General features: G+C 62.4%; 1 protein-coding gene across 2 annotated transcripts in view; it reads left to right on the plus strand.

Annotated features, from left to right (window-relative positions):
• The window catches only part of NAV1 (neuron navigator 1), an 85178-nt gene that overhangs the window by 68203 nt on the left and 4041 nt on the right, over window positions 1-12934 (plus strand). The window contains exons 13-24 of one of the 2 annotated variants that reach the window (XM_079763390.1): window positions 1846-1869; window positions 1972-2049; window positions 4490-4573; window positions 5063-5174; window positions 5510-5631; window positions 8170-8366; window positions 9210-9402; window positions 9487-9655; window positions 10708-10805; window positions 10973-11068; window positions 11284-11443; window positions 12035-12270. In XM_079763390.1, the coding sequence (XP_079619516.1) occupies window positions 1846-1869; window positions 1972-2049; window positions 4490-4573; window positions 5063-5174; window positions 5510-5631; window positions 8170-8366; window positions 9210-9402; window positions 9487-9655; window positions 10708-10805; window positions 10973-11068; window positions 11284-11443; window positions 12035-12270 (1569 nt within the window). The remainder of the gene's footprint in view (window positions 1-1845; window positions 1870-1971; window positions 2050-4489; window positions 4574-5062; window positions 5175-5509; window positions 5632-8169; window positions 8367-9209; window positions 9403-9486; window positions 9656-10707; window positions 10806-10972; window positions 11069-11283; window positions 11444-12034; window positions 12271-12934) is intronic. The other variant, XM_079763391.1, reaches the window with a different exon arrangement.

Raw genomic sequence — 12934 nt, forward strand, 5'->3', positions numbered from 1 at the left:
CACATTGACCACGTGTGCCCTTGACCGCGTGTGTGCACTTGACCGTGTGTGCCCTTGACCGCGTATGTGCCATTGACCGTGTGTGCCATTGACCGTGTGTGCCCTTGACCGCGTGTGCCCTTGACCACGTGTGTGCACTTGACCGTGTGTGCACTTGACCGTGTGTGCCCTTGACCGCGTATGTGCCATTGACCGTGTGTGCCCTTGACCACGTGTGTGCACTTGACCGCGTGTGTGCCCTTGACCACGTGTGTGCACTTGACCGTGTGTGCACTTGACCGTGTGTGCCCTTGACCGCGTATGTGCCATTGACCGTGTGTGCCATTGACCGTGTGTGCCCTTGACCGCGTGTGCCCTTGACCACGTGTGTGCCCTTGACCGCGTGTGTGCACTTGACCGTGTGTGCCCTTGACCGCGTATGTGCCATTGACCGTGTGTGCCCTTGACCACGTGTGTGCCCTTGACCACGTGTGTGCCCTTGACCGCGTGTGCCCTTGACCGTGTGTGCACTTGACCGCGTGTGTGCCCTTGACCACGTGTGTGCACTTGACCGTGTATGTGCCATTGACCACGTGTGCACTTGACCGTGTGTCACATTGACCACGTGTGCCCTTGACCGCGTGTGTGCACTTGACCGTGTGTGCCCTTGACCGCGTATGTGCCATTGACCGTGTGTGCCATTGACCGTGTGTGCCCTTGACCGCGTGTGCCCTTGACCACGTGTGTGCACTTGACCGCGTGTGTGCCCTTGACCGTGTGTGTGCCCTTGACCGCGTGTGCACTTGACCGCGTGTGTGCCCTTGACCGCGTGTGCACTTGACCGCGTATGTGCCCTTGACCACGTGTGTGCACTTGACCGCGTATGTGCCCTTGACCGCGTGTGTGCCCTTGACCGCTTGTGCCCTTGACCGCGTATGTGCCCTTGACCACGTGTGTGCACTTGACCGCGTATGTGCCCTTGACCGTGTGTGTGCCCTTGACCGCGTGTGCACTTGACCGCGTATGTGCCCTTGACCACGTGTGTGCACTTGACCGCGTATGTGCCCTTGACCGTGTGTGTGCACTTGACCGCGTGTGCCCTTGACCGCGTATGTGCCTTTGACCGTGTGTGCCATTGACCGCGTGTGCCATTGACCGTGTGTGCACTTGACCGCGTGTGCCCTTGACCACGTGTGTGCACTTGACTGCGTGTGTGCACTTGACCACGTGTGTGCACTTGACCGCGTATGTGCCCTTGACCACGTGTGTGCACTTGACCGCGTGTGTGCCCTTGACCGTGTGTGCCCTTGACCGCGTGTGCCCTTGACCGCGTATGTGCCATTGACCGTGTGTGCACTTGACCGCGTGTGTGCCATTGACCGCGTGTGCACTTGACCGCGTGTGTGCCATTGACCGTGTGTGCCCTTGACCGCGTGTGCCCTTAACCACGTGTGTGCACTTGACCGCGTGTGTGCCCTTGACCGTGTGTGCCCTTGACCGTGTGTGCCCTTGACCGCGTGTGTGCAGTTTGCCGCGTGTGCAATGCCCTGGGCTCCCACGCGCCTCCATCCTTGGATCCCCTGCCCGAGTCTGGGCTCTGACTTCCCGTTGGGGGCAGAGAGCTGAGTCCCAGTCAGGCAGGGTCCCTCCCCTGCTCAGCCCCCACGGAGCTGGCTGCACACGAACCTCAGAGAAATCCCCGATCCGAGCCCCCGTGTCGGGTCCGGGCCTGGGCGCCGTCTCGGCCCCGTCGTGGCTCAGGCCTCGCTTCTCCACGTCCCCGCCGGCCGCGGCCTGGCTGCCTCCGCTCCGGGTAACCTGCTCTCTCTCTCTCTCTCCCCCCCTCCTCCGCGCTCCCTTCTCCAGGCTGAGGAGAGGATGCAGTCCGAGGTAGGGCGCCCAGCCTCGTCCCGCTCGCCGACACCCTCCACGCCACGTGCCCCGGGCCTCCCCCTCCCGCCGCCTAAGCTGTCTCTCTCCTCCTTCTCACAGCAAATCCGCAAGCTCCGGCGCGAGCTGGAGTCCTCGCAGGAGAAGGTGGCCACCCTGACCTCACAGCTGTCCGCCAACGTGAGTGGGGCCCGGCCCGGCCCGAGGGGCGGCGGGGGGGGGGGTGTTTCCTGAGCGTCCCCGGGGCTATGACGCCATGGGAGCCAACAGGGCTTGGGGCGCCCCCCCCTCCCCCCCCCCCCCCCGCTCGGAGTCTCGATTTTTATTAAAAACCATTCGGGCCAAAACCGGTTTGGCCCAGTGGATAGAGCGTCGGCCTGCGGACTGAAGGGTCCCGGGTTCGATTCCGGTCAAGGGCATGGACCTGGGTTGCGGGCACATCCCCAGTGGGGGGTGTGCAGGAGGCAGCTGATCGATGTCTCTCTCTCATCGATGTTTCTAAGTCTCTGTCCCTCTCCCTTCCTCTCTGTGAAAAATCAATAAAATATATTTAAAAAAAAAAAAAGAACCATTCTGCCCCCCAGCTAAGCGGTGCGCGTGGAGGGGTTCATGCCCGATGGCCTGGAACTCCCCAGAGAAAGAACAGGGTTGTTATCCGCGGTTCTGGGTGGAGCTGGGCACAGCCTAGCCATCGGCCATTTTTTTTTTTTTAATATATTTTTATTGATCTCAGAGAGGAAGGGAGAAGGAGAGAGAGAGAGAGAGAAACATCCGTGATGAGAGAGAATCATGGATCAGCTGCCTCCTGCACGCCCCACCCTGGGGATGGAGCCCCCAACCCGGGCCTATGCCCTGACCGGGAATCGAACCGTGACCTCCTGGTTCCTAGGTCGACGCTCAACCCCTGAGCCACGCCGGCCGGGCCAGGCGAGCATCTTCTTCTCCCTTCAGGCCTGGTCTCCCCCGCCCGGGAGACGGGGAGGGCCGAGGCCGCGCCCCCTGGCCTGGCTGCCGTCGCTTGGCTGAGCTGAGAACATAAGCCTCCTTCTCCCCCGAAGCTGTAAACACCAGCTGAGCCGGATCCGGGGAGCCGTCCAAGCGCTGGCTTCCTCTCTGCTTCCTCCCCGGGGAGCACAGCTGTCGGCCCGGCTCTCCCCTCCTCGTCCGGGGGGAGACGCCTCGCCAGGACCTCGCGTGTTTCCCGTTTTCTTTTCTTTTCAAAAAAAAATATATTTTATTGATTTTTTTACAGAGAGGAAGGGAGAGGGAGAGAGAGTTAGAAACATCGATGAGAGAGAAACATCGGTCAGCTGCCTCCTGCACACTCCCCACTGGGGACGTGCCCGCCACCAAGGTACATGCCCGTGACCGGAATCGAACCTGGGACCCTTCAGTCCGCAGGCCGACGCTCTATCCACTGAGCCACACCAGTTACGGCCCGTTTTATTTTCAACAGCCGTCCCTTCACACACGGACCCACACGGACCGTTCTCTTTCTTTTCTGGTCCCCAAACCCTCGATGTATTTTTTTTTTAAATATATGTTTTATGGATTTCAGAGAGTGGAAGGGAGAGGGGGAGAGAGAAACATCCACGGTGAGAGAGAATCAGGTGAGAGAGAATCAGGGATCGGCTGCCTCCTGCACGCCCCACACTGGGGATGGAGCCCACAACCCGGGCATGTGCCCTTGACCGGGAATCAAACCGTGACCTCCTGGTTCCTAGGTGGATGCCCAACCACGGAGCCACGCCGGCCGGGCATCCCGAGCCCTCGATGGAGCTGTTGTGCTCGGTTTGCTTGAAGCTCGGATTAAGTCCTTTGTTCGGCTCGTGGGAACTTATAAGAGTCATGATCTGCACGAGAAACCCCTCCTCCCTCCCTGCACCCCACGCCCTGAGGGGGCGGCCGGGGTCAGGGCCTGCTCAGCCCAGGAGGCTCACGCCCGGGGGACTCTTGGTGGGAGGGAGGAGGGAACATGGGTGTTCTGCTCACTCACCAGCGGGCTGCGGGCCATCACGCTGTCGGGCTGGGCGAGGGCCAAGGACACGGATCCAGGGGCGGATTGCTCCTGGAACAGGAAGTTCCCTTCGGCTGAAAGCAGGACCAGCCAACAGCCCCGGGGGCACAGGTTCTGCATTTTCCAGGCGAGTCTTGCTGAGGTCGTGGCCTGTCCTCCGGCGGGAGGCGTGATGCCAGGCTCCCGGGGAGGTTCCGAGGTTCCCGGCAGGAGCCCGGCCGGCGGGGCTCCGTGGTTGCGCGTCGACCTGTGAACCAGGAGGTCACGGTTCGATTCCCGGTCGGGGCACAGGCCCGGGTTGTGGGCTCGATCCCCAGTAGGGGGCGTGCAGGAGGCAGCCGGTCCCGGGTTCTCTCTCATCACGGATGTTTCTCTCTCTCTCCCTTCCTCTCTGAAATCAATAAAAACAAAAAATTGTAACAAAAAAGAAGCTGGTCCCCCCCAGAAGGAGCTGAGTGCACCTCATCCGTTCAGGGAGATCTCTGTTTCTAAGTCCCCAAGAAGTGTGTCAGCTCTGAGACTGGAGATCCGCTAAACTGCGTCCCGGTCAGTCTCCCCCACCCCCGTCCTCAAGCCTCAGGGCCTCCTGTGTCCTTGTTCCAGGCGAACCTGGTGGCGGCGTTCGAGCAGAGTCTGGTGAACATGACCTCCCGCCTGCGGCACCTGGCGGAGACGGCCGAGGAGAAGGTGAGAGGCCGCACGCCCCGTGCCCGGTTCTCCCTCTGTCACCCGAGCTCTCAGCCTGCCTCTTAATAAAGCCGTCCCGGTTCCCCATTCCCTGTGCCATGTCTGGTAGGACACCCGTGCCCCTCCTACCACCCGGCACACAGTAGGTGCCCCTCCTACCACCCGGCACACAGTAGGTGCCCCTCCTACCACCTGGCACACAGTAGGTGCCCCTCCTACCACCTGGCACACAGTAGGTGCCCCTCCTACCTCCCAGCACACAGTAGGTGCCCCACATACCACATACCACATAGTAGGTGCCCCTCCTACCACATACCACACAGTAGGTGCCCCTCCTACCACCCGGCACATAGTAGGTGTCCATCCTATCACCCGGCATATAGTGGTGCCCCTCCTACCACCCAGCACATAGTAGGTGCTCCTCCTACAAACCAGCACATAGTAGGTGCTCTGATCCCAGCCAACGACACTGTTCCCTGTCTCCCTCAGGACACCGAGTTGCTGGATCTGCGAGAAACCATTGACTTCCTGAAGAAGAAGAACTCGGAGGCCCAGGCAGTCATCCAGGGGGCCCTCAACGCCTCGGAGGCCACGCCCAAAGGTAGGAGAGCCCGCCCCAGGCCGAGGGGGCAGGGAGCGGGGAGAGGAAGGGGCCTGGACGGGGCACGAGCAGGAGGCAGCCCCTCGATGTCTCTCCCTCCCATCGAGGTCTCTCCCCGTCTCTCCCTCTGCCTTCCGCTCTCCCTAAAAATCCACGGGACGTCGTCCTCGGGTGAGGATGAACCAGCCACAGCAAAATGTGACCCAGACAGGAATAGGGGGTGCCCAGGGGTGGGGCGGTTCCCTCTCGCCCACCTCCCGCCCCGGGCCCTGCCTGCGCCCCGCGTCTGTGAGTCGGTGCACCCAGCCCGTCCGTGCCCCCCTCCCGCCCCCCAGAGCTCCGGATCAAGAGGCAGAACTCCTCCGACAGCATCTCCAGCCTCAACAGCATCACCAGCCACTCGAGCGTCGGCAGCGGCAAGGACGCCGACGCCAAGAAGAAGAAGAAGAAGAGCTGGGTGGGTGAAGGGTCATGGGGTTGGGGGGCCGACGCGGGTAGAGCGTGGGGCCACCCCCCCTCCCCCTCAGCCAGGGCGCGGGTCCTCCCGGGAGCCCCCCGAGACGTAGCCCCTCGGGTCGCCGAGCCCCAAGGCCACGCCTGCTCAGGGCGGGTTCTGCTAACGCCTTCCCGCGGCCCACACCCGCGTGTCCCAGGCTCTCCTCACGGGTCAGCTCAGGTGTTTGCCGGCAGAAGGGGAGCCCTGGGGTCCCCGCCCCCCTCCGGCCACGGTGTGGAGGGAAGAACCCCAAACAAAGCGCCCTTCATTCTAGAATCTAGATGCTCCCGGGGGCCATGTCTTCCGCTTTTCGGTGTTGGTGGAACTCTTTCCGATTCCTTCCAAAGCCGCCCAGTGCCCCCGGCCGGCGGCGGGGAGGGGCCCCCGGTCCGTAGGACCGGCCCCCGGACGGACGGCTGTGTGGGGCAGGCAGGGACCTGCCGTGCGGAACACGTGATTAAGTGTTGCTTTTTCTTTCTCCCTCCCTCCCCCCCCCTCCAAACGCTGACTTCACGTCCCCATTTTTTTCCAGGTCTATGAGGTAAGAGACGTGGTTCCCCGCCCCTGTCTTCTCTTTCCTGCGCCATGCCCCCCATGTCCACAGCAGCTCCGCCCCCCCAAAGACCGACCGGCCGCTCGTAAAACTAACTGTGAGGGTCCCCCAGAGCTCCCGGCTCCCCCCCACTGCATGGTCCGGCCGCGGCTGCCCGCCCCCTCACCAACCCCCAGCAAGAGGACTGGCCCGGGGGAAGGTCATGGGTCATGGTCACGTTCGGTCCCCTGACCCCGTCTGCCCCTGGTCACAACATCCATCTAACTGGCTCCTGCCCTGAGAGCGAGCTTTCTTTTTGTTGTGTGTGTGTGTGTGTGTGTGTGTGTGTGTGTGTGTGTGTGTTTTCAGTATCTTTTTTATTGATTCCCGAGAGGAAGGGAGAGGGAGAGAGAGAATCATGGATCGGCTGCCTCCTGCACGCCCCCTACTGGGGGGTGAGCCTGCAACTCGGGCATGTGCTCTTGACCGGAATCGAACCCGGGACCCCTCAGTCTGCAGGCTGACGCTCTATCCACTGAGCCACACCGGCCAGGGCAGGTTCCCCTTCTTTTCCCTCCTCACTGTCCCAAAGGTCGGGTCTACTCTCGTCCCCCGTGGTCTCCGACCCCCCCCCTTCACTCTGTCTCGCCGCCCACCCTTCCATCCGTGTCCCCGTGTGGTGTGCATGCCGTGTGGATGCATGTGAGCGGGTGTGGGACCCCAGGACTCTGGTTGGCACCTCGAGCTCACACCCCCAGCCCCCCACGCTCCGATCGCCACCCGGGACCCCACACGCGGTGGTCCCAGGACAGCGTCCCCCGTGCTCCGAGGCGGGGCCGGAAGCTTCCCTTACTCTGGGGGCTGGGAGGGTGGGGAGCCCTGACCGGGGCAGGGGGGGCCCCCGCCCCGCCCCTGTCGGTGCTGTGCTGAGCACGGGGACATTAAGGAAAGCGTGGCACCCCTGTTCTGTCGGTGTCCACGGAACCATCTGGGCAGTTTCCGGCCGACAGGTGTTTAGATTCTGATCCGAGGCACCTGGTCAGGGCTGGACCCGGGCCCCCGGGAGTGAGGCCGGGTGGCACAGGCAGTGGTCTCTGCGGACGGCGGCGGCTGGGTCGCCGTGGGGTGGCCCTGGGGGCGGCCCTGTCCCTCCCAGCTCCCCCAGGGGCAAGAGAAGTCCCATGAATTTCCCCAACCTGCCACAGCCGCCAGCCAGACCCCCCACTATATCTCAGCCCTGATGGCTTTTTTTTTTTTTTTAAGCAGCAGCTTTATCCTTTTTTAAAATTTTTTATTTTATATATATATATATATATATATATATATATATATATATATATATATACTAGAGGCCCGATGCACGAAGATTCGTGCCAGAACGGGCCTGCCTTTCCCTGGCTGCCGGCACCGCCTTCGCTCTGGCCGGAGCCGCCTTTCCGCCTTCCCACGCTGCCCAGAGGCCCTGAGCGGCTGGGGTGGTGCGGAACGCCTGTGTCCTGCTCCCAGCCGCTGGCTGCCTGCATATGCAAATTAACCCGCCATCTTTGTTGTGTTGATTTGCATACTCACTCCTGATTGGCTGGTGGGTGTCGCACCGGTACAGTCCATTAGCATTAGAGTTAGTAACTCTTCTATTAGTGTAGATTTTTATTGATTTCAGAGAGAAAGGGAGAGGATGCCTGTGGGCTGGGGACCAAGCCCACAACCCGGGCATGTGCCCCGAACCGGGAATCAAACCCGGGACCCTTCAGTCCGTGGGCTGGGCTGGCGCTCTGTCCACTGAGCCACACCAGCCAGGGCTCAGCCCTGGTTTCCAGGCACCTCTGCTCAGGTCTCATGAGTCCAGCGAAGCCCTGGAGCGGGGGGCCCCTCCGTCCCCGACGCCCCAGACCGCCCTCCCCCCGCCCCGTGGCCTCCCCGCGCGCGGAGCCCTGACCGCCCTCCCCCCCGGCTCTCCTCTCTTCCAGCTTCGGAGTTCCTTCAACAAAGCCTTCAGCATCAAGAAGGGCCCCAAGTCCGCGTCCTCCTACTCCGACATCGAGGAGATCGCCACCCCGGACTCCTCCGCCCCCTCGTCCCCCAAACTGCAGCACGGGTCCACCGAGACCGCCTCGCCCTCCATCAAGTCCTCCGCCTCGTCCTCGGCGGGCGGCGACGCCCCCGAGTAAGTGTACGACGCCCCGGCCCGGCGCCTGCGTGAACCCCCGGCCAGACTGGCCGTCAGCCCTGCTGACCACCAGGGGGCAGGAGGCGCCACGCCCGCCGGCCACGCTCTCGGTTACCCGGTGACGGGTCTCCTCCCCCGAGGATATTTTCCCACGGATTGTTAGAGAGAGTGGAAGGGAGGGGGAGAGACGGAGAGAAACAGGGATGTGAGGGAGACACATCCATCGGTGGCCTCCTGCACGCACCCCGACCAGGGCTGGGGAACCTGCAACCGGGGTACGTGCCCTTGGCCGGAATCGAACCCGGGACCCTACAGTCCCCGGGCCGACGCTCTATCCACTGAGCCAAACCGGCTAGGGCTCATTTTTATTTTTTTAATATATTTTTATTGATTTCCCACAGAGAGGAAGGGAGAGGGATAGAGAGTTAGAAACATCCATGAGAGAGAGACATCGACCAGCTGCCTCCTGCACACCCCCTACTGGGGATGTGCCCGCAACCAAGGTCCATGCCCTTGACCGGAATCGAACCTGGGACCCTTCAGTCTGCAGGCTGATGCTCTATCTACTGATCCAAACCAGTCAGGGCTCATTTTTATTTTTTAATATATTTTTATTGATTTCAGAGAGGAAGGGAGAAGGAGAGAGAGAGAGACATCCGTGATGAGAGAGACTCACGGATCGGCTGCCTCCTGCACGCCCCACCCTGGGGATGGAGCCCACCACCCGGGCATGTGCCCCGATGGGGAACCCAACCGTGACCTCCTGGTTCACAGGTCGCCGCTCCACCACGGAGCCACGCCGGCCGGGCTGACGCTCGCTCGCTCGCTCGTTCCTTGCAGGGGTCCTGTGCACCCGGCCCCCCACACCAGGCTGTTCCTCGCCGGCGAGGAGGAGGAGCCCGAGAAGAAGGAGGTGTCGGAGCTGCGCTCGGAGCTGTGGGAGAAGGAGATGAAGCTGACGGACATCCGCCTGGAGGCCCTGAACTCCGCCCACCAGCTGGACCAGCTGCGGGAGACCATGCACAACATGCAGGTCAGTGCGGGCGGCGGTGGCGGCGGCGGGGGGCGCGGCCCCTCCCTCCGGCCCCGGCCCCGACCCCGTCTCTTCTGGCCGCAGCTGGAGGTGGACCTGCTCAAGGCCGAGAACGACCGTCTGAAGGTCGCCCCGGGCCCCTCGTCGGGCTCCACGCCAGGGCAGGTCCCTGGGTCGTCCGCGCTCTCGTCCCCTCGCCGCGCGCTGGGCCTGGCGCTCACCCACTCCTTCAGCCCGAGCCTCGCAGACACAGGTACCGCCGCCGGGAGGAGGCCTGGCCCCCCGAGAAGGGAAGGGAAGGCCCACACCACACAGCGCCTGCGCCCCGACACGCAGGGGCCTCATTGCGGTTTGGGGTGGGGGTCCCGTTCCTCCCTGCGATGCTGCCAGAGTTAGGGGAGCCCGGCCGGCGCGGCTCAGCGGTTGAGCGTCGACCTGTGAACCAGGAGGTCACGGTTCGATTCCGGTCAAGGTCACGTGCCCAGGTTGTGGCCTCGATCCCCAGTGTGGGGCGTGCAGGAGGCAGCCGATCCATGATTCTCTCTCATCATGGATATTTCTCTCTATCTCTCTCTCTCCCTCTCCCTTCCTCTCTCAAATCAATAAAGAATATATTTTAAAATATAATTTCCCGCCGAAACCGGTTTGGCTCAGTGGATAGAGTATCGGCCTGCGGACTGAAGGGTCCCAGGTTCGATTCCGGTCAAGGGCATGTACCTTGGTTGCAGGCACATCCCCAGTGCGGGGTGTGCAGGAGGCAGCTGGTCGATGTTTCTCTCTCAGCGATGTTTCTACCTCTCTATCCCTCTCCCTTCCTCTCTGTAAAAAATCAATAAAATATATTTAAAAAATAAAATATAAAAATAAATAAAATATAAATTCCTTGGCCGGAATCGAACCTGGGACCCTTCGGTCCGCAGACCGACGCTCTGTCCACTGAGCCAAACTGGCCAGGGCCATAAAACATACATGTTTAAAGTGAAGAGTTAGGTGGGCCCTCACCGGTGTGGCTCAGTGGATAGAGCCTCGGCCTGCGGACTGAAGGGTCCCGGGTTCGATTCCGGTCAAGGGCATGTACCTTGGTTGCGGGCACATCCCCAGTAGGGGGCGTGCAGGAGGCAGCTGGTGGATGTTTCTCTCTCATTGATGTTTCTGACTCTCTCTCCCTCTCCCTTCCTCTCTGTAAAAAACCAATAAAACATATTAAAATAAATAAGTAACGAGTTAGGTGGGAGGGGCGGTGGTGGGAGGCTCAGGAGAGCCTGGGGGTGCCCCTGGCGCCAACGGCCCCCTCGCTGCCCGCAGACCTGTCCCCGATGGACGGCATCAGCACGTGTGGCCCCAAGGAGGAGGCCACGCTCCGGGTGGTGGTGAGGATGGCCCCGCAGCACATCATCCGAGGGGTAAGGGCCTCAGGGCGGGCCGGCGACACCCCTCCTTCCCCGAGAAAACCTGGGCGCCTCCCCCGCCCCCCCAAACCAGAGCGTCCCACTCCCGAAGATGGTTAGGGGCTCCCTTTCCTTGGGGTCACCTTCCCGGAGGCTCACGGGCGTCCGTGTCGGCCTCGCAGGACTTGAAGCAGCAGGAATTCTTCCTGGGGTGCAGCAAGGTCAGCGGCAAGGTCGACTGGAAGATGCTGGACGAGGCCGTCTTTCAGGTGTTCCAGGTAAAGGGGTGGCTCGTGCTGGGGCGGGGGGGGGAGGGGTCCTGGGGACCTTGGCTCCCTCCTGGGGAGATGCTGAGTGGGAGCCCCGCCCGCCCCCCCCCCCCCTCCGTCACCTCGGGTCCCCTCTGACGTTCCTGTGTCTCGTGCTTGGACGGGTCTGTCTGTCTCTCCTCGGGGGTCCTCACCACGGCCGCCTCCTTCCCCTCCGCGGTCAGGACTACATTTCTAAGATGGACCCGGCCTCCACCCTGGGGCTCAGCACAGAGTCCATCCAAGGCTACAGCATCAGCCACGTGAAGCGGGTGCTGGACGCCGAGCCCCCCGAGATGCCGCCGTGCCGCCGGGGGGTCAATAACATCTCGGTCTCCCTCAAAGGTCAGCCTTGCCTGTGGCTGGGGCGGGACGGGGCGGCGGGACGGGGAGGCGGGTCAGCTCGCCCACCCCCGTGGGTTCCTTCAGCAGCGATCGATGGGAATCTCAGGGCCGTCAGCCCTCCAGGGCCTCGGGCAGGCACCCTGGGGTGCAACTAACCCGGATGGAAAATGCGTCTATTTTTTAAAATGTATTTCTATTGATTTCAGAGAGGAAGGGAGAGGGAGAGAGAAAGAAACATCCATGAGGAGAGAGAAACATGGATCGGCTGCCTCCTGTGCGCCCCCCACTGGGGATCGAGCCCACAACCCGGGCCTGTGCCCTGACCGGGAATCGAACCCTGACCTCCTGGTTCATAGGTCCACGCTCAACCCCTGAGCCACGCCGGCCGGGTTCCCAGGGAAATTCCACCCCCGAGCCCATAGCTCACAGCCAGCCCCTAAAAGTCCCGCCCACGTGGTCAGCCCTCGGTCAGGGGCTTCCTGTGGAGCCTGGGGCAGGTGGCCCGGGGTTCCGGGGTTCCGTGGGCTCCCGGGTGCCGAGGGAGACGCCCGGGGGCCCCGCCCGCCGAGACTCACGCGGTGGGGCTGGCAGGTCTGAAGGAGAAGTGCGTGGACAGCCTGGTGTTCGAGACGCTGATCCCCAAGCCCATGATGCAGCACTACGTCAGCCTGCTGCTCAAGCACCGGCGCCTGGTCCTCTCCGGCCCCAGCGGCACCGGCAAGACCTACCTGACCTACCGGCTGGCCGAGTACCTGGTGGAGCGCTCCGGCCGCGAGGCCACCGAGGGCGTCGTCAGCACCTTCAACATGCACCAGCTGTCCTGCAAGGTGCCGCCGCCTCCCTGCACTCAGCCCCCTCCCCACCCCCTCTTCCCCCCTTCCCCTTCCCTCTGGGACCTTCGACATGCACCAGCTGTCCTGCAAGGTGCTCGCCTCCGCCTCCCCTGCATTCGCCACCGCCTCCCCTGCATTCGGGGCCTTCCCCACCCCCTCCCCCTCCCCCTCCCTCTTCCCTCTGGGACCTTCAGCATGCACCAGCTGTCCTGCAAGGTGCCGCCGCCCCCTTCCCTCTGCCCCGCCCGCCTCTCCTGCATTCGGCCCCTCCCACCCCCCTTGTTGGGGTCCCTTCCCTCTGCCTCCGTCTTCCTCCTCCTGCCCCCTCCCTGTCCCAACCCTTTTTCTAGACCTCTCTTTCTTTTTAACATTTTATTTAAATTTAAATAAGTATAAATTTCTTTTTAAGTTTTTATTGATTTCAGAGAGGAAAGGAGAGGGAGAGATAGAAACATCCATGAGGAGAGAGAATCATGGATCGGCTGCCTCCTGCACACCCCCTCCTGGGGATGGAGCCCGCAACCCGGGCCTGTGCCCTGACCGGGAGTTGAACCCTGACCTCCTGGTTCATAGGCCGGGCTAGACCTCTTCTTCCAGACTCTGTCCCCCACACACTCCCCTGGCCTGTTGGGCTCCTCGAGCCACACACACCCCTCCC

Source organism: Cnephaeus nilssonii, assembly GCF_951640355.1.
Source record: "Cnephaeus nilssonii genome assembly, chromosome: 23".
Classification (NCBI taxonomy): domain Eukaryota; kingdom Metazoa; phylum Chordata; class Mammalia; order Chiroptera; family Vespertilionidae; genus Cnephaeus; species Cnephaeus nilssonii.